We start from the raw sequence: 19,821 nt of genomic DNA on the forward strand, positions 1-19,821 counted from the left end.
ATTTTAGTCCTCTGGGCACCACCCTTGGGTCCCAGGGAAAGGTGTGAAGTTGGAGGGGGCAGAGGCCACCGTCCCGGACCTGTCAGGGACCCGTGTGTGCTTTCGGCCCAGGAGCAGCTGGCTGGCGGGCCAGGAGCATGGGAGACCCAGAGCATCCTACGCAGTGGAGCCCAAGGGGGCTCCGCCTGGACCCAGAAGGCGAGGCGGAGCTCACAGCACCAGGTACCTTCGGCCCCAGGGAGGACCGACTGCCCGCTGCACGCTTCCTCTTGCTGCTCTGACAAATGGCCACCCCCACTGGTGGCTGCAGACAACACCTGTTATCCCTCCTGGTTTGGAGGTCGGCGTCTGAAACGGGCCTCAGGGCAGAGCTGCACCCCCCAGAGGGAGGTTTCAGGGGAGAACCGGTCCCTGGCCTTTCCCGGCGTCTGGATGCCATTTCACCCCTTGGCCCCTGCCCCTTGCCTCCGGCCTCAGAGCCGGTCCAGCTTTCTCCATTTGCATCGCTGACACCAGCCCCTCTGCCTCCCTGCTCCTCCTTTTAAGGATCGTTGTGACCGTGTGGGGCCCAGCTGCACAATCTATATTTATGTCTTTACTTTAAGGTCCTGGTTTCCACTTCCAACTCTAATGGCCCCTGCCATGCGACACAACATAGTCCGAAGTGCCAGGGATTAGGACATGGGACACCCTTGGGGGTCATTTTTCTGCTGACCACATGCCCTATGGTGTCCTGGGGCCCCCTGCTTCCTGCCCACAGCGCTGCCACCCAGGGCTCGTTCAGGCTATGGTCGTACCCCAGACAATCCCTGTACACCTCCCCTCAGCCCCTTACCCTGCCAGGCACTGCACCCCATGCCCAGGAGTGTGGGATTTCTGCAGAAGCAAGTTCCACACTGTTCTGAACCACACCCCCATGGATTAGGGCCACTTGGGTATCCCGGAAATGGGGAGTCCTAGGGCCAGGAGTCTGGAGCCCATTCTTAGCTCTCCTGTGGCCAGATTCGGGGTCCGCTGGCTCCCAGACCCAGTCCTGGCCGTTCCGTCCCTCCCCAAGAGCACCAGAGACTGCGGACGGATGTCTGAGGAGCTGTGTGGACGCAGCCCGCGTGGGCCCTGCTGCCGGGGAGCAAAGGACATGGGTCCTCGGGCCTCCTCGTGGGGCAGGAGCTCCAAGCTCCATGGCCCACAAGCAGAAAACACGCTCCATTCCCTGGCTGCCTTGTCACCACACTGAAGGAAAAGGGGTTCGCCACTCAGGAAGAGTGTGCTGGCTCTGTGCTGGGGCCAGGGACGCGCCGTGGGCCAGGCGAGTGGACAGACTCGCGGCTTTTATTCACTCGGTCTAGCAGCCACTCCGCCTGCAGTCCTCACGAGTCCCGAGGACAGCTCGGAAGAGGAGCCCTGGCCCCTGTCCTGAGCGTCACGATTTCCAGCCTCAGCTCATCCACAGAACTAGCCGAGGAGGAAAAGTGGTGACCGGGCTCTGGTCCCTGGCACTTCTCAACCCCACTGCCTCCCGCCTGCTGGAAACCGGGTCCGACTCTGACTCTGGAGGAGAGCACAGCTGCTGGGGAGCCCCCCGCCCCCCGCTCAGTCCCTCGGTGGCTGGCTGCCCTCGTCCTCTGTTGCGTCTCCCTGTGCTCTGACGCGCATGGGTCCACCTGGGCTCTGCCTGTAGCGGTGGCCAGGCGCCTCCGCCCTGGGGACTGTGTCCTCTCTGCTCCCACACGGACTCCAGTGTCTTGTCGGACCCGACTGCTTCCACAAGAGCCAAGTTCAGACCGAGAAGCGTGAAGGGTGTTAAGACGATGACCGCAGGGTGGGGGGCCGCCCCGAGCCCGGGCTGTGCCGAGACCCTTGGGTTCCCACTTGCCGCCCTTTCCCCTGTTTGGATGTTTCACTGCCAATAAGATCGACGTAGATGTTTAAAATCAGGCTAATTAAGTGCAGACGGTCACAGCCTTCTCTTGTCTCCAGAGACGTTCCTGGGGGACCAGCGGTTCAGCTACGGGCAGCCCCTCACACTGACCTTCCAGGTCCCTGCTGGGGGCTCCCTGCCCCCCGTGCAGCTGAGGCTGGAAGGGGCGGGCCTGGCCCTGGCTCTGCGCCATTCCAGCCCATCAGGCCCCCAGGATGCTGGGCTACCCGGGGAGGCACAGCTCGAGTTCCGGTGAGTGTCCTGCTCTGGCCTGAGAGGTGGGGCTGGGCGGTCGGCGGTCCCCGTGGCCCAGACCTGCTGGGATCGCCCTGCGATCTGCCCCTGCCCCTGCCTCGGGTTCCAGTCTGACCCCCACCCTCTGCCAGGCTGCAGGAGACCTCTGAGGACGTGGAGCCCCCGCTCCCCCCTTTCCACTTCCAGCGGCTGCTCGCCAACCTGACCGCTCTGCGCATTCGGACCAGCCCAAGCCCCTCTGGTCAGTGGCGAGGAAGGTGCCCCCAGAAGCGGCTGGGCCTGGGCTTCTCTGTTGAGTCCTCATAGTAGATGGTCCTTGTCCCCATGGCACCATGAAGAACTCTGAGGTCGGGACACTTGTCCAAGGCCACATAACCCGTGGGGCGGCGGGCCATGCGGAGGACAGAGGCAGAGGTGGGGCAGGTGGCCACCTGAGGGCGGGCAGCTGTGAGGGGTGGAGGTGTGGTCCGTGAAGCAGCCCCCGCCTCTGCCATCACGTGGGGCAGAGTTACCACCGAGAGAAGCCCATTGTTGTGACAAAAACGCCCCCAGATTTGCTTCCAGGGGCTGATTGGCTCCTTGGGAGAACCTCTGGCTTAGACAGCCAAGCTTCCCTGGGGCCTCTTCAAGTCCAAGGCTTGGGGAGCATCACCCAGCCTGTTCTGGCTCCTTCTCTGTGCTGCTGTGGTTAAACTGCCTTCACCCCCACGGTCCCCCAAAGCCTCCCTGCTCCCCAGGTCCCTCCGAGGTCCTCTAGCTGAGGCTGTTGGCAGGAATGCCATTCTCACCCTTCCCAGCAGCTTCCAGCACTCCCCCACCTTTCATTCAACCTCTGTTAACAGGGGTTGCAGGGCACGGCCTCGTGTTGGCCTGAGCTGGGGCCAGAGGCGAACTGGAGAGGCAGGGCACGGATTGACCCTCTGCCTCCCCCACCCCCAAACTTCCCCTCCTGCTGACGACATCGGGCACATCTCTGCAGACCTCCCCACGTGCGGGACTTACAGCTCAGTTTTTTAAATAGACAAACGTGGTCATGCAGGACAGTATTCTGCCACGCGCTGTTTTGGGCTCACACTGTATCTCGGAGGTGGATATTTGTCATCGCACGTGGAAAAGCCTAGGTATCTGTGTACACCCTGGACCATTCACTCTGTGGTCTGGACACTCCGTGGGGTTTTGGCCAGCCCCCGTTCGTGGACAAGGAGTGGTGTCCAATTTCCAACCAGCGCCCATGGGGCTGCAGGACCAGGGAAGGGCTTCGTGTCCAGGGCTCTGGGTCCTCGAGAAGTGTGTCCTCAGGACGGGTCCCCCGAGGCGAACGTCGAGTCCAAGCGTGCGTGTTTTAAATGCCACTGCCAAACTTCCCGCCAGAAAGGCGGTAACACCCCAAGCCTCCGTGACAAGTGCCCTGTACTCTCCACCGCCGTGGGGCTCTCCCGGGTTCACGGTGGCTGTCTTTTCTGTTTTGCCTGGAGTTTTGAGTTGTTTTCCGTAGGAAGTTTGGTCTGGTTGGGGCTGCTCCAGTGCTAGAAGCAGAACCTCCTGAGTCCTGTCCCTACGTCCCGCCATGCGCAGGAGTCCCCCAGGGCCCACTCTCCACTGTGTTGCATTTTAAAATGCTCGCCATCTGAGGGTGTATCTATTTCTCATCCTGAAATCGCCTCATCTTCCTTTGCTCCTGATGTGACTGTTTTTCTAGAAATGGTGACTGACCCATGGGCTGCCTCTGACCACGTGGGCCAGTAACCCCTAGCCCATCCCGGGTGGGAACGAAGGGTTTGGGGGAGAGCCGTCCGCCTGCCTCTCTTCCTCTCCCTCTCTCTCCTCACTCCCAGGCCCAGTGCTCCTGACTGAGGTCCGGCTCACGTCAGCCCGGCGGGGGCTCTCCCCGCCAGCCAGCTGGGTGGAGACTTGCTCGTGCCCCAAGGGGTACGTGGGCCAGTTCTGTGAATCCTGTGCTCCGGGTTACAAGAGGGAGACTCCTCTGGGGGGTCCCTACGCCAACTGTGTCCCCTGCAGCTGTAATCAGCACGGCACCTGTGACCCTGACACAGGTGAGTCTCCCAGCACCCCATCGTGAGGGCACCTGGCTACACCCACAACAGGGACAGCTGGGGGCGTGGGCCACCAATCACCGAAAACAATACTAATTACATACTAATTAGATGTAGCTATCCAAAGCATCGTTGAATCCCGCGCAAACCATTACTGACGCACCTTCCAGGTGAGGGCCCGAAAGCCCTGGGAGGCCCCACGGCCAGTCGATGGCACAGCTGCTCCTCCCACGAGCTCCGCTCCTGCTGGTCAGCCCCGCTGACTGCGGAGCAAACCCCCAAAAGCCTCCCCGAGGTCGTGGGTGGGCGGGAGGTGCCCTCGGGGCTGCGCTGCTGCTCTCCCGAAGCAGGTGGGGCCTCTGAGAGGGGAGGTGCCTGCTTGGCTCTCCTCAGGCTCCATGCGAAGTTGGCAAAGGACAGTAGCCTGGGAACTGTAGGCTGACGAGGGAACAGAAGATGCAGCCTTGTGCCTGTGGCAGACATCGCCAGTCGAGCCCAGATGGGCCTGGTAATCCCTCCGGGCAATGCTCCAGGCAGCCCCTAACTGAGGAAGCAGCATCGGCTCCCGAGATGGGACCCATTTGTCATCCCCAGAGCCCCTGGCGATGCCTCGACTTCCCACTCAGCAAGTCCTCCTCTGTCCAGGGGGCCCTAGACGGAGGGAGGAGCCATGAGCACATGGGTGCTGGGCCACGGCGGGCAGCAGGCCCAGTGCAGGCCCACTGCGATGGTGCCCCTGGGATGCCACCCTGCCTTGCTGTCGTGCCCCCATACACGCCCCCTACAGGAGCCCCCCACCCCCACCTGGTTCCCTCTCTTTCCCCCGTTCACCTCGGTCCCAGCCTCTGCAGAGGGCAGCATTGCCAGCCAGGCTTCTCACCCCGTCCCGGCCCGGGCCTCCCATCCCCAGTGTCCCCTGCTCTGAGCAGAGTCCAGCAGGTGCGGGGCTGGAGAAGGGGGTTCACAGAACCCCCCATCCCTAGGGAGCCTCTGAGAACCCACAGGCCCCATAAACGGAGCCTCCTGTCAGAACCAGAGCCCCGGGTCTGTGTCACTGTCCCTTAGGGGCCCAGGCCATGAGACTCGGAGGAAGAGGACTGCGAGGGAACGTTAGCGGCGCCCTCTGTTGGTGTGGTTGTGGGTTTTGGAATAGAAGATAAGGTCGATGACAATAATAATAGCTCACGGGGACATGCAGGACCCTGGGCTGCGTGGCCTCGTTGCAGCCCAAGGAAGCCTTTGAGGCTGGAACCCACTTGAACTTGTGGTGCCCGTTCTGCAGGTGGGGCGCTGAGGTGAGGGGCATCAGACAGTTTGTCCAGGCTCACACGGTGGATGTGAACCCACGGTGGGTTCTTCATCCCTGGACCGTGCTGCTTCCCACCTTGGAGGGGCTCCCAACCTTGCTGTGGGTTCTGCGCTGTGACCCCCACCACCTGGAGCCCACCACTGTCTCCGGAGTGATCTGGGCTCAGGCCGCAGTAAACAGGTGCTTGTCTTGCCCCTCAGGGATCTGCCTATGCGACCACCACACCGAGGGCCCGTCCTGTGAGCGCTGCTTGCCAGGTTTCTATGGCAACCCCTTCGCAGGCCACACCGACGACTGCCAGCCTTGTCCGTGCCCTGGACAGTCGACCTGCGCGACCGTCCCAGACAGCGGGGAGGTGGTGTGCACCCACTGCCCCCTGGGCCAGAGAGGTGAGCAACTCGTGCCTGGGGCTCCTGCCTCTGCCCGGGCTCCAGGAGTGGGGTCCTGGGTTTGGAGTGTGGCAGAGGAGGGAAGGCCAGCTTGGGGGTGACAGGCCTGTCCTCTGGGGTCCCTGAGTCCCACAGTCCCAGAGCCAGGGCCCGGGGCTACCATGAGCTCCTGGCAGGGCCTGGGCCATTGAGCATATCAGGCATGATTTTGAAAATCCACCCGTCTGGGCCCTGGCGGAGCCTGGGTTGGGAGCTCGGGGTGGAGCTCAGGAGCCTGTGTCTCTCAGTGCCCTGGCTGAGGCGTTGAGGCAGGGAACCTGAGCAAACCGTCAGCGTTTAAACAACGTCGGCAGACAGTGCGTGACACAGAACCCCCACCCCCAGCCCTCCCCCGTTCCTCACTCCCACTCCGGGACTCGGGCCACGTCCGAGACATTGGGTTTTTTAAGGATTTTGTTGAGCTATGATTCACCCCTTTAAAGTGTATACTTTAGTAGGGTTTTTTTTTGTATATTCTGTTATTAATTTTTGTAATGATGGTAAAACATATAACAAAATTTGCCCGTTTAGCCCTCTTTAGCTGTGCAGTTTGGTGGCATTAGGTGCCTTCACATGGCTGTGCGACCGTCTGTCCACCCAGTGGCACTCTGCGCCCCCTGAACACCAGGTCCCCGGGCGCCTCCCCCGCCTCGGGCACCCGCCCTCTCCTTTCTGTCTCTGAGTTTGACTGTTCCAAGTGCTTCATACAAGAGAAGTCGTGCAGTGTTTGACTTTGTGGCTGGCTCAGCGTACTTGGCGTGGAGGTTCCAGGGGCCCCAGGCGCCCGGGTCTGAGTCTGGGGCCTGAGCTGCGTCCGGGCAGCCCGCCGGTCCTGTCTAACGTCGCTGCTCCGACAGCAGCTCCCCTACCGGCGGCAGCAGGGCTGCCGGGAGGCCCCGGGCCAGGGACTGCGAGACCTGACGGAGCGAGCTCCCACCTCAGGACCCTGCACCCCACCTTGCCACCACCCCGCCTTCCCTTTCCACAACCGGCCCCACGTGTCCTGCCCCCCTGACTGTGGCTTCCCGTGGTCCGCAGACACGAGGGGAGCCCAGCCCCCTCCGTGAGGCTGTGGACAGGTGGGGAGGGTCAGCCGACCCAGGCTGAGATACACCTGAGGGAGGGTTTGGGGGGAGCAGGGCGACCACCCTGGGAGGAGTGCCCAGGTGGACATTAGGCCTGAAGCCCTCTGCCAGCCTCCGTCTTTGTCACACCAGCCAGCATCCTTGGGTGCTGGCGAGAGCCCAGCACACAAAGAGCTCACCTCTGCAATCTGAGTCGGGACTGACCAGGGTCAAGTTCTGACCTCCACCCGCCCTCCTGCCTGCCTTGCGGCTCCTCCACAGCCCTTCCCAGGACGGCAGCGCTGCCTCCGGCCCTGGGAGCTGTCCTCACCTGGTCCCGAGTGAGGGGCCAGTGAACGGTGGCCTCAGTCTTCGTCCCCGGCTTCTGTCCCTCTCCTGCCTGCCTGACTCTGTGTTGATCTCAGAGCCGCAGAGCCGGGCACTGGCCTCCACCCACTCGGAGCTCCGTCCCTTCTCTTTCTCAGTCTTCCTCCTTCCCATGGTCAAGGTTGCCTGCCTTTCGTAGCATTGACTTGATCTCAACTGAGCGATGAGCTTTGGGGACAAGGAACCCCGCGGCTCCCTTTCGCAATGACAGTAGCTGTTAATTAAATTGACAAATGGGTGATACTCCTCATAACCATCGAAACCGTCTGGAAAAGTGGAGCACAGTGTGCCTGCGAGCAAGGAGCCAGCACGCCTGCGCCCCTGCCGCCCCCAGGGGACGGAGGAGGCTTTGGGGGCCTGTGGTCACCCCTGTCTGTTTCTTGCAGACATGCACAAGTTAGGTGCGTTTCCCAAGAAGAGCTGGCACTGTATGAAGCACATGGTACACATATGTTCTTTCACGTCCCATCTGTGTCCAGAGCGGACCTCCTAGGTCGTGACCCACCGAAAGCCCCCTCACACACTGCCTTTTCAGAGACTCACGATGACCCCGAGGGCAGGGGGATGAGGCGGCAAGTGTTTATCTCAGAAAAAAACAGCCCGAAGGAAGTTCAGGAACCGTGAGACGCAGAACAGGTCAAGGGACCAGGAACTGCAAATGAGGAAGCAGCCACAGCTCAGGGGGAGCTCAGGGGAGCAAGGAGGAGGAGGGTGCAGTGACCTTGAAGATGGTGCAGAGATGGAGCAAGGGTAACGATGAAGCAGGAGATGAAGGTAACGATCCAGAGGATGACGATGGGTGATGATGATGACAACGGCAATGATGGGGTGATAATGGTGACAGTAAAGTGATCGTCAGGATGACAAAGATGATGGCACTGAGGAAGGAGGCACTGATCGAGACAATGATGAAGTCCATGGGTGAAGATGATGAGCTGGGTGCCGATGAAGAGAACGGTGACGCTGACGTGGGTGATGAGGCAGAGGTGGTGGCAGTCACTGCGGCCGAGCATTTCGCACGTGGCAGGCACTGTGTAGGGTTCTCTGCACCAACGGTCTTGCCGACACCTCTCAGCTGTCCTGCCCCACCGTGCAGACCAGGAGCCGGAGCTCAGAGAAGCCCAGGGACTCGCCTCAGACCCCCGAGCCAGAGACGGGCGAGCTGGCCCCACCCCGGGCCCATGCTCTGCTCCACAAGGACACCAGGCGCGCTGGCTTTGGGTCCCACCCTCCTGACCCCCTGGGGCCCCGGCGGGCCGCAGTCCTCCTGCCGGCTCCTCCATGCGGCGTCTCCACCTTTCCCTAGGGCGGCGCTGCGAGATCTGTGATGACGGCTTCTTTGGGGACCCACTGGGGCTCTCTGGGGACCCCCAGCCCTGCCGGCGGTGCCAGTGCAGCGGGAACGTGGACCCCAACGCCGTGGGCAACTGCGACCCCCTGTCTGGCCACTGTCTGCGCTGCCTGCACAACACGACAGGTGCCCACTGCGAGAGCTGCCGGCAGGGCTTCTACGGCAGCGCCCTGGCCCCGCGCACCGCAGACAAGTGCGCAGGTGAGTGCGCCCCTGGGCCCAGCCCAGGCGCCACTGGGCCTGGTGGCATGGGCAGCCTCCTCGCCTTCTCTGTTTCTTGTCCAGGACGGGTAAGGGTTTGCCCTCCTCTGAGGCCTCCCCCAGCTGTGGGGTTTTTTCCTGTCTTGATACTTAGTGCTCAACACCGGCTCCACAGTTAGCACACGCAACTGTCCCAGTGGCCTGGGCACTTGCCACATTCCTCCTGTCCCAGGGCTTCCAGGCAGGCTGTGGCCCCCACCCCTGGTGGAGGCATTCTCCCACCCCTCCTCTGCCCCTGGGGTACCCCCTCTCCGAGGGCCACAGTGCGCTCAGCCCATAGAAGCCTCTGGAATTGCTTCGGGGAGGAGCTGAGCATTCGCCCCACACTTGCTCCCGAACCCTTTCTCCAGGGTAGCACCTGCCCGCACCTGCTGACCTCTTGTTTACAGGTCCAGGAGGGCAGGGTCAATGTCCCAAAACAGTGGACCCAGGGGCTTGTCTGCCTGTGACCCCGATGGCGTCTCCGGCCCTCTCTCTAGCTGCAGGGCCTCGGGCTGTCTCTCCAAGGATGTAGCAAACGCCTGAAATGCCAGCCGGGCCCCACAGCCTTTTGTCAGAAACAGCCTGGGAGCCCGGGCTGGCTGTGTGTCCCCTCTGTGGGCTGCCCTCTTCTCTGCATCCCCTGAGCCCCAAAGCTCTAACAGGCAGTTCCCAAGCCCCTGTCCTATCCCCCCACCAGCCTGCAGCTGCAACCCAGGGGGCTCAGTCAGCGAGCAGAGACCCTGCGACCCAGTGACCGGCCAGTGCTCCTGCCTGCCTCACGTGACCGGACGGGACTGCGGCCACTGCAGCCCAGGCTTCTACGACCTCCAGCCTGGGAGGGGCTGCCAGAGGTGGGTGGGGCAAGGCCATGGGTGCCCTTCCCCTGGTGTGTCCCCAAGATGGAAGAAAGCACTAGGGAGCCTCCAGAGAGGGCCTGGAAGAGGTGTCCCAGGCCGGTCACCGGGTACATGGTGTCCTGCACTGAAGGGGGACAGAGGAACATCCCCATGGGGGCCAGACTGCCGGCCCTGCCAGCCTGGGGTGTGGCCAACAGCAGTCCTAGGGGAGGGCCCGGTGAGCGGGGGCCGGTGTGGCCTCTGATTCCCTCCTCGATGCTGCTACCACTCAGTGACATTTTGGCCTCAGCAGCACCTTAGACAGTGTATGTGGGGCATAGCGGACTCCAGGGAAATGCCCAGTGAGGCAGACAGACCTCTTCTTCGAGTGACTTCTCAGAGCCTTTACTGTGCTGGTTGCATTGTGACGTTCCCATTCAGGGTACAGTCTCCAAGATGTGTATGTCCCCGTAGCCATTTTTTTTGGGGGGGAGCATTTTCTGAGACTGCTTCCCAGGGCACAGGGAAGCTGTCAAGCTGCTTCCTTGGGGGAAGCTGTTTGACACGGCCCCTGTGGTGATGGGCCCTGTGGGTAGAGGGCATGACCTGAGTCCCCTCACCAGCTGCCGTGGTGGGGCGGCTGGGCTGGGAGTGGCCCAGGGCTCACTTAGACCCATGCCCTTCCCTTGTCACAGCTGCAAGTGCCACCCACTGGGCTCCCAGGAGAACCGGTGCCACCCCAAGACTGGACAGTGCCCCTGTCGCCCCGGCGTCCAGGGCCGGGCCTGCGACAGATGCCAGCTGGGTTTCTTCGGCTTCTCCATCAAGGGCTGCCGGGGTAAGGAAGCCAGGGCCTCCCTGGCCTCCCGGGGGGCGTGTTTTGAGGCTGCTGGCAAAGAAGATCAATGGAGAAGGGAGAGAAAGGTTAGCCACCACCGGTGGGTCCAGGGACCACACACCTGGCCCATGCAGCACCTCCCCTGGCCTCAGCTTCCTCGTGCTGACAGTCAGATTTCAGGGCAGCCCCTCAGACCCTGGGCGCTCTGAACTGAGTCGGCCACTCTGTCAGCACCTCTGACCCCCGAATCAGTCTCCCGGGAAGGACTCAGGGTATAACTGAGCTGCCCAGGGGCATCTGGAGCAGCCTGGTGTGAGGCTGCAGGGGTACCTGGGGTTCTGGTGGTGGGTGGGGGGCCATCGGGGCACCTGCACCATCTGCCCTGCCCACCCCCCCAGCCTGCAGGTGCTCCTCCCTGGGCTCCGCCTCGGCCCAGTGCTACGAGAACAGCACATGCCTGTGCAAGCCCGGCTTCGTGGGCTACAAGTGTGACCGCTGCCAGGACAACTTCTTCCTCACGGCCAGCGGTGCGCAGTGCCAAGAGTGCCCGTCCTGCTACAGCCTGGTGAAGGAGGAGGTGAGCCCACTGGCCCAGCTCCCATCCAGGCCCCGCCCAGGCCTGCTCCACCTTCGGTGCATCCCCGGCGAGCACCAGCTCCGTGCTGGGCACCAGGAACTGCCTGTTCATCCATAGTTCTCAGGCTTTCCGGGGCCGCCAGCTGCCTCCCCCCTGTGCCCGTGCAGCCTCCTGGCCCACGCCAACCTGGGTCAGCCTTCACCTCTGCCCTTTCCCCGCTCCTCAGCGGACAGGAGCTCTCAACCGTCGTTTCCTTACCGACTGCCCAGGCCGAGGCCTCACATTTCTCCAAGTTCAGTGGGGATGAGACCACAGATACCCTTCTGGGGAGGTGCAGGAGGAGGCTGGAGACCATTCAGGGGCACGAGTAGAATCTGGAGCAGGGAGGTGGTGCCGTGCAGGGGTCAGGAGCCTGAGCTCAGGGCTTTCGCTCCCCCAGCCCTTTAGTTGTCATGCGCCCAGGCAGGTGACAGTCTTGCTTCAGTGTCCCATCACTTAGCAGACTTGCTCAGCCTGCAAGGGCCCTGCCGGCCCCACTGTGTGCTGAGTTCTGGTGGGCATACCACGGGACAGGCAGGGATTCTGCTGGGCTTCCCTTCCCCTCCCTGCCCCTCAGCAGGACAGAGGTGTGGTGGGCTGAGAGCCTGCAGATGCCAGTGGGTGGGGGAGGGGAAGGGACCGCCTGGGGTGCGGGGTGGGCAGGGCTGGTTCTCAGGGGTCTTGGGACCCTCAGGGCAGGCAGACCAGGCAGAAGCCAGGGGGAGGTGTCCAGGCAGTATTTCCTTTCCTGTTCCCTCCAGGCTGCCAAGCTGAAGGCCAGGCTGACCCTGATGGAGGGATGGCTTCAGGAGTCTGACTGTGGAAGCCCCTGGGGGCCAATGGACATTCTTCAGGGAGAGGCTCCTCGGGGGGACATCTACCAGGGCCACCAGCTGCAAGGTACAGCGGGAGACGGGGAGGCAGAGGGAGGGATGTCTGGTTGGATGCCCCCTTTGGAGCCCTTCAGGCTGGCCTCAGCATGCTTGGAGGGTCCCAGCTCAGCCCCCGGAGGACCCACTTGCTGGGAGAGAGGGTCCAGCTGCCCTGCTGGGGTGGGCCCCTCCCATGACACCGTCCGGGCTCCCCCTGGACCTCCCCACAATGTCCCTGGCCCAGACATGCTTTGTAACTTGATTAATATCAGCCTCTTACTGTAACATCGGCGCCCCCGCTCCCTGCCCCACCCAGACTATATAGGCTCCGTGGGGCCAAGAGGCTGGATTCACCCATCCCGCCCTCGTTGCCCAGCCAGGAACTGCCAGGCGCTGTCCCCGGTGCTGAACAGCTCCCGCTGTCCTGACAGTTGGTGGTTTTGCTCATAGCTGTCTCTCTAGTGTAGATAATAAATGAGTAAATAAGAAAAAAAAAGACTGGGACTTTGGCATTGGACATTTAGGGGGCATTGGTGTTTAGGGGGCATTGGAGGAAAATTGACTATTTTGTGTAATTTCACATTCCTCAGTACCCTTACTCCTTTCACAGCCCTATACAGGGGAGCCGAGCACCTGTTAGCAAGGCTAACAGGGAGCTCCCAGATGCCACGCGCCACAACATAGTCCCGAGTCATGTTCCAGATGACACTGTGGGCTTGAGGCCCCAGATTCAGGAGTTGCCAGTTGTCACCGTAGAAGGCCCGGTTCCTGCCAGGCCCCTCTCTGCGGCTGGCTTCCTGTCGGGGAGGCCTTGGGTCTCTGGGCCTCGGCCTTTCCATCTGAGAAATGGGGGACCTCTTCCTTTGGAACTGACTGGCGGGGCCAGGCCTGGTGCTAGAGTTAAACCGCACCCAGGAAGAGTGGAGGGCCCAGAGGGGGTCCCCCAGGGTGGGCGCTTTAGTGTGAAATCTCGATTGCTCTGTGACCCCCTGGACTGTGGGCTCTCCGCAGGGTTCCGGGAAGCCTTCTTGGTGCAGATGACAGGCCTCGAGGGTGCTGTGAAGGCTGCCCGGCAGCGGCTGCAGGCCCTGAGTGGGAGTGCCCGCTGTGCCCAGGCCGGAGCTGGGAAGACCTGCCTCCAGCTGGCAGACGTGGAGGCGACCCTGGAGTCCGCAGAGGAGGAGGTTCTGCGTTCGGCCACCGTCCTCGCGTCTCTGGTACCCCGGGGAGCCCCCTCCCCACACTGAGCCCGGGTTCAGTGCCGCTGACCTGGCAACCTTGGGCAGGACTGACACCCCTCCTGGGAAGCTCAGTTTCCTCATCTGCCAAAACAGGGGATGCACAGAGCCTCCTCTGCTGGTTCAGCGAGGTGACACGGGTAAAGGGCGGGGCATCGTCCAAGCAGACAGTGAAGGCCCAGCAAGCGGGAGGTGTCATGGCCGCCATTTCCACCTTCTAGGGCTTCGCCCCTCGGATGCCGACCTGGAGCATTTCTGAAGTGACCGGCACGGTCCAGTCCTGCCCAGCAACCTGGCCAGGTGTGGCCCTTGCCCCTCAGGGATGGACCATCGGGTCTCACCTCTGTTCCTCTTTTCTCTGAAGGTGATTCCTCAAGAAGTCCCAGGCCAGCTCACCAACTGGAGCCACCTGGCCGCAGAGGCCCGTGACCTCACCAGGAGGTGAGCCCCCCTGTGAAGGGAGTCCAGTCCTTCTTCTGGGGGCTCCAGGGTCAGGACCAGCCCCACGGGTGTCCCCCACCAGGAGCTGGAATCAGATGAGGACAAGAGCTGCCTGGTTGGGGGGCATTGTGGCCACTGTGGGCCAGATAGGCATGGAAGGACAGTGCGAGCCCCTCGGCGATGCCGGCGGTGGGGCACAAAGCCACCTTGGCCCACCAAAGGCCTCTGAGAGCATCTGCTGTCCTTTTTGAAGTAACAGCTTCATTGAGATAAAGTTTGCATGCCCTGCAGCCCACCCGCCACAGGGCACAGTTTGGCGATTTTCAACGCATTCACAGAGCTGTGTGGCCCAGTAGAATGCCACCTTCGCCCCAGTCCAAAGCCCGTGACCGTCCGGTGCTGCTCCCCGTTGCTCTTGAACCTCCCCAGGCCCCGGCAGCCACCGGCACACTTCCCATCTCCCTGGGTTCTCCTCCTCTGGACACCCCATACATGGGGAATCACCCAGTCGGTGGGCTTCCGCATCTGGCTTCTTCCACGTTGCAGACTGGCTTCGAGGGTCCCCTGTGCATGGCACATGCCAGCACTTTACCCCCTTTACTCTCGAGCGCTGTTCTTCGTACGCACGTGACGCGTCTTGTTTATCCGCTGCCTTGAGGAAGTAGTGTGAGATCCTAAAAACACAGCGTCTGTCACAGTCTTCTCCTTCAGCTGTACCCTAGGGACTCTAGACCCATCTGAGAGCGAAAAGCCCACTCCAGTGACTCGCTTAGGGACACACAGCTCGGAAGTGGGAGAGTGGGCAGTCAGCCCCAGGCTCTCCGGACCACCCTCTTCTGCACTGTCTGTATTGGGGCGACCGCGTAGGTTTATTGTCCAAACGGAGCTATCATGTGTGGGAAAGGGCCCTGGTCCTCCTTCTGCCCAGAAGACAGGCATCGGCTCTATGTGTAAAAACAGGAACGAGGGCAGGTCGCGGCCCGTCAGTCTGCTGTGTGTCAGGCAGAGAGCCTGGCTGGACTCCAGGGTGGCCCTGCCCTGAGGGCTGTGGTTTGGGGCCAAGGCCCCCTTTTTTGTGGGCTCTTGGACACACTTGCTGGGTGTTTTCATGCAGCCACAAGGACACCGCTGCCAAGATCAAGGCCGTGGCTCGGAGGGCTCTGCTAGCCTCCCACACCAGTTACATGCTTCTCTGGAGCCTGGTGGAGGACAGAATGGCCCTGGAGGCTCGGCAGGAGCTGGAGGACAGGTGAGGCCCCCAGGGATAGGGCAGAGCTTGGTTTGGCCTCCCGGAGTCAACGGGGCCTGGCCGAAGGCTGCTGGTCCCAGGGCTGGCTTCCTTGCCCTGCCAGTCTCTGTGGCAGGTCAGGATGCCTGGGGTCTGGGGCCCGATGGGTGGTGCTGCAGGAACCCACGCATGCGTGGGGGTGCAGCTCGCTTCTCTCAAGAAGGGAGAGTCACCTGAACGAAGAAGGCCCTCCCTCTCGTCCTTGCAGTGGCCCCAGCCAGGCCCTGAGGCAGCTCCTCTCTACACCAGCTTCCTCTTGGCCTTTACTTCTCTGCTCTGGGTGGTCCTTCCATCTCCCTCCTAGTCAAAGGGGCAGTGGAGGCCCACCAGGGTCTGCCTGAGCCCAAGGTGGACTTCCTAGGTGGGAGTGGCCCAGCTCTGGTGGTCAGCTCTGAGCCAACCAGCATAGCCGGGGGAGGTCTCATGACCCATTCTGAGGATGGGGGTCCTGGCTCTCTGACAAGCGGGGGAGGGGGCCAAGTGGGCGGGGTTGGTGAGGACAGCCGGACAGGACAGGACAGGACAGCTGTTCTGGTTGGCTGATTACAGCAAGGGCCCTCAACCCCTGGCCTGAGGACCAGTACGGGTCCGTGGCCAGTTAGGGGCCGGGCCACCCAGCAGGAGGCGAGGAGCAAAGCTTCGCCTGTGTCACTGCCTGCACTCTACCTCCTGTCCGCCCCTGTCCACCCCACCCGCCCACGTGCACAGAAAAGTTGTCTTTCACGAAACTGGGCCCTGGTGCCAAAAAGGTTGGTGACCGCTGGCCAAAGGGCCACAGAGAGATCATGCAGCCCCAGAGTCTCCACGCCCAAGGTCACCCAAGGGCACAGCTGAGCCAAGACCGAGTGAGTCTGGGCCTCTGCCCATTTCTGGACACCAGGCATGTTCCTCTTCGTGATGTATCCAGAGGAGCCAAACATTTGCAAAACATGCAGTTCTCGAGTGGAAAGCAAGTGTGAGCCCTTCGGAAAAGCACGACTGAATCGAGGGAATGAAGAAACAGGAATGCAGCCCCGCTGCCGCCTTTTCCATTCACTTGAAATGGGCAGAGTGGCGGCCAGTTTCTGAGGCCGTGGAGGGCACTCCGCCCGGGAAGCTGGGAGAGGCCTTCAGAACCCGAGGGCTGGGGGAGGGGGCACAGGACAGTGATGGGGGAGGCAGGGCCTGCGCCCTGTGCCTAGGGCCATCCGACTCTGTCTCCTCTCAGGTACCAGGAGGTTCAGGCGGCCCAGAAGGCACTGGGCGCAGCTGTGGCAGAGGGGCTGCCCGAAGCTGAGAGGGCGCTGGCCACCCTGCATCAAGGTGGCACCGACGCAGCCCTGCACCTGACCCCGCTGGCCACCCCTGCAGCACTGGTCAGCTCTGTGTCCTTGGTTTTCTACACACGTGGGGACAGGGAAGAATGTGGCATCTGGGAAAGCAGAGTGGCCCAGGCAGAGGCAGATGCCGGGGCTTATTTTTAACTCCCTGGCAGTTGATAAAAAACAAGATAATCCGCCTCCAGGGCTTGGCAGAGCGCCTGGCTGGCACAGGGGTAGAGCTCCGCCACCCGCCGATCTTGGTTGTTGATTACAATAATAATATCGAGGCGGGGCCGCTCCCCTTCCCACTGGTGTCCGCAAGGGCACCAGACGGACTTGGTATCAATCCCAGCTCTGAGGATCCCACTGCGACCTTGGTCAAGGGCTTTTCCTCCCTGGGCCTCGGTTATTTGTCTGGCGGGGGAGTTCTCCCATTGGGTTATGTCCACGGGGAAGGGGGAGGGAAGGTTGGTCAGTAATACACAGGGTGGTCCTCAGTGCCTGTCGGCCTCGTCCCTTCTGTCCCTGCCACCCTGCACTCATCACCTCTGGATAAATGGGCTACATCCTGTCTTCTCACTAACCCTGAAATCCCAAATCTCGGGAACTCAACTTTGAAAGAAGGCTCAGCTTATATGATGCACATGGGGCAGACCCGAGCCAGCCTGACCAGCCCCAGGCTGCTTCAGGGGGGGCGTTTTTGCTTCTCCCCCGAGTGTGAGGAGATGCCCAGAGAGCAATGCCTTGGCTCTGAGTGCTGGTTTCCCAGAGGTGGCCGAGGCTGTTAGAGGGTCACTTGCACGGGGGTGCTGCCCTGGAACCCCAAGAGTCTGCCTTGGGAAGCACACCAGCCCCAAGGTTTCGGCTGAGTTGTGTTGGACCTGGGGGAGGAAGTGCAGGTCTGGGAGGTGAGCGGACTGGCCAAGGCTTCTAGAGATCAGTGGGGCTGGAATCCAAGCCTCAGGGGAGAGGTCTCGCCCTGGCCCTCGCCCTTCTGCTTCCCCATGTCCACATGACCCTACTGCCGCCGTCCCTGCCCCTGGTGCCTCCCACCCAGGAGAGGATCTGCCCCTCGGGCCTTTCTGCTGGGCCCTGCCTGAACCCTCCATCTCTGCATCCTCAGAATTCCAGGACCCGAGACCTGGGCCTGAAAGCACAGGCCCTGAAGAAGGTGGTCATCTCCAGGGAGCAGGAGGTCACCGAGGCTGCCCGGGCCCTCCAGGCCACTGCCCGCACTGCGCTACACAAGACAGAGCCCCTCACACAGGTGGGCTTTTGTCTTTGTGACAGGTACCTGGGGGAGGCTGGGGCTGCCCCAGGGGTGATCTGGGGGTGGGGCTGCAGGGACAGGAGGGGCAAAAGTCATTCTTCTCCTCCTTCCAGTGCTTCCCCCCGAAGTCCAGAGAACCCCAGAGTCACCCGGGGCAGGAGGCAGGGTGGACAGACAAAAGGCTGGCAACACCCACGGTCGTGCCTGCCACCATTATTCAGCCTTAGTTACAGCTGGGGTAGGTTCACCCTGCCCAATTTTTAATATATTCATTTTTAGAGAGTGGGGAGAAAGACAGGGAGGGAAACATTGATGTGCGGTTGTCTCTCATGTGCCCCCCACTGGGGACCTGGACCACAGCCCAGGCATGTGCCCTGACCGGGAGTTGAACCAGTGACCCTGTGTTTCGCAGGCTGGCGCTCAGTCCACGGAGACACAGCAGCCAGGGTCACCCGCTCAGTATGTACAGAGCACTGCTCTGCATGTAACACTAAGCCACATGGTCTAGTATTTGCAGCCCAGTGGGGAGACGGTATTAAATGGTCAGAAAATTCAAGCAGAATTGTGGGGCGAATTTAGCCTAGCTCGGGGGTGTCCAACCTATTAAAGTATAAAGACCTCTTAAAATTTTTTTACCTTTTCATCTGGAAGAAACTTTTGACTTACAGAATGGTCGCAAGGAGAGTACAGAGCATTCCCCTGTGCCCCTCACGCCTCATGCCAGTGTTTTAGCTGAGTACCCCAGGCCGAATGTCCGAGTGAGGCAGCCCGCACGGCAGGCCGCCCGAACTAAGCTGCCGGCGTTACCCACATCCCGACACGGACCCCGGCTTCTCCGGAGCCGTCCTCGTCTTCCCTTTAAAAATGGAGCAGGGAGAAGGCCATGTATGAGAAGTAGGCCTCGTCTGAAGGGCTGGGCCCCGTGCCGGGCACGTACTCGGGGAGCTGGGCCATGATGGGGCCTCAGGGTGGCACCCCCGATCTGGTCCGTCACCCTCGTCCTGAGTGGGGACGCCTAGGAGGCAGGGCCCCCCGGGCCTCTGAGCACAGCGGCAGGGTCTGGGCCAGGCCCCAGAGTGTGGTGTCCACACCCCGCCCCACCGGGCCACAGTGCCTCTCACCTGGCTGAGTGGCCAGAGGCAGATGGAGACACAAGGGCTCCCGGGGCAGCGTTTTGTGGCTCTTCACATCCATGTTCTTTGTTTGTTTGTTGATTTAAAAGTAAAGATGTTATTCATTTATTTCCAGAGAAGGGGAAGGGAGGGAGAAGAGAGGGAGAGAAACATCAGTGTGAGAGAGAAACATTGATTGGTGGCCTCTCACCGGCCCCCCGTGGGGGACGGGGCCTGAAACCCACGCCTGTGCCCTGACCGGGAATTGAACCCAAGGCGTTCTGCTGTACGGGATGATGCCCAATCCACTGGGCCACACCAGTCAGGGCCGTGTTATGTATTTATTATTGCTATTGAGCTGACGTTCACACGGTGCAGAAGGAGCCATTTTTCAGTGCACAGGGAGGTGGCATTCAGCACCTGCTCCACACTGTGCCACCGTCACCCTGTCTAGTTCCAAGCTCTCACCGCCCCAAAAGGAAGCCCCACGCCCGTTAAGCACTCACTCCTCACTCTCCCTCCCCTCCCCGCCCCGCAGCCCCTGGCCTCCACGCGTCTGCTTTCTCCCTGTGGATTTACCCATTCTGGATACTTCACGTACGTGGAATCATGCGATACGGAGCCCTTTAGGTCTGGCTTCTTTTGATTCCTGTGACTTTGAGGTTCGTCCACACTGTGCGTGTGTCAGGACTTCGTTCCTTTTTATGGTCGAATCCTTCTCCACGGCGCGGAGGGAGGGCCCACTCTGTGTGTCTGCTCTCCCATCAAACCCATGCCCCGGGTCTCATCTTGTTCAGTGGCTGGGGGAAGAAACGGATTTTCCAAGGGAGAAGTTGTGTGATAAAGATTTGCTATTTGAGACACAGCATGTTTGAAAAGAAATCTTCAGTCCTGGCTGTTGGGGCTCAGTGAATTGAGCACATCCCTGCAGACTGAAAGGTCGTTGGTTCCATTCCCAGTCAGGGCACATGCCTGGGTAGCAGGCCAGGTCCCCAGT

General features: G+C 61.4%; 1 protein-coding gene across 1 annotated transcript in view; it reads left to right on the top strand.

Moving 5' to 3' along the window:
* Positions 1-19,821, top strand: part of LAMC3 (laminin subunit gamma 3) — a 53,054-nt gene that overhangs the window by 26,620 nt on the left and 6,613 nt on the right. The window contains exons 9-23 of the mRNA XM_037036680.1: positions 112-222; positions 1,981-2,173; positions 2,308-2,417; positions 4,012-4,230; positions 5,740-5,928; positions 8,725-8,970; positions 9,710-9,863; positions 10,544-10,686; positions 11,085-11,263; positions 12,064-12,202; positions 13,186-13,391; positions 13,777-13,853; positions 14,968-15,102; positions 16,349-16,496; positions 17,566-17,709. Coding sequence (XP_036892575.1) covers positions 112-222; positions 1,981-2,173; positions 2,308-2,417; positions 4,012-4,230; positions 5,740-5,928; positions 8,725-8,970; positions 9,710-9,863; positions 10,544-10,686; positions 11,085-11,263; positions 12,064-12,202; positions 13,186-13,391; positions 13,777-13,853; positions 14,968-15,102; positions 16,349-16,496; positions 17,566-17,709 — 2,393 coding nt within the window. The remainder of the gene's footprint in view (positions 1-111; positions 223-1,980; positions 2,174-2,307; positions 2,418-4,011; positions 4,231-5,739; positions 5,929-8,724; positions 8,971-9,709; positions 9,864-10,543; positions 10,687-11,084; positions 11,264-12,063; positions 12,203-13,185; positions 13,392-13,776; positions 13,854-14,967; positions 15,103-16,348; positions 16,497-17,565; positions 17,710-19,821) is intronic.

Source organism: Sturnira hondurensis, unplaced genomic scaffold, assembly GCF_014824575.4.
Source record: "Sturnira hondurensis isolate 20B ecotype Veracruz unplaced genomic scaffold, ASM1482457v3 Scaffold0022908, whole genome shotgun sequence".
Lineage (NCBI taxonomy): Eukaryota > Metazoa > Chordata > Mammalia > Chiroptera > Phyllostomidae > Sturnira > Sturnira hondurensis.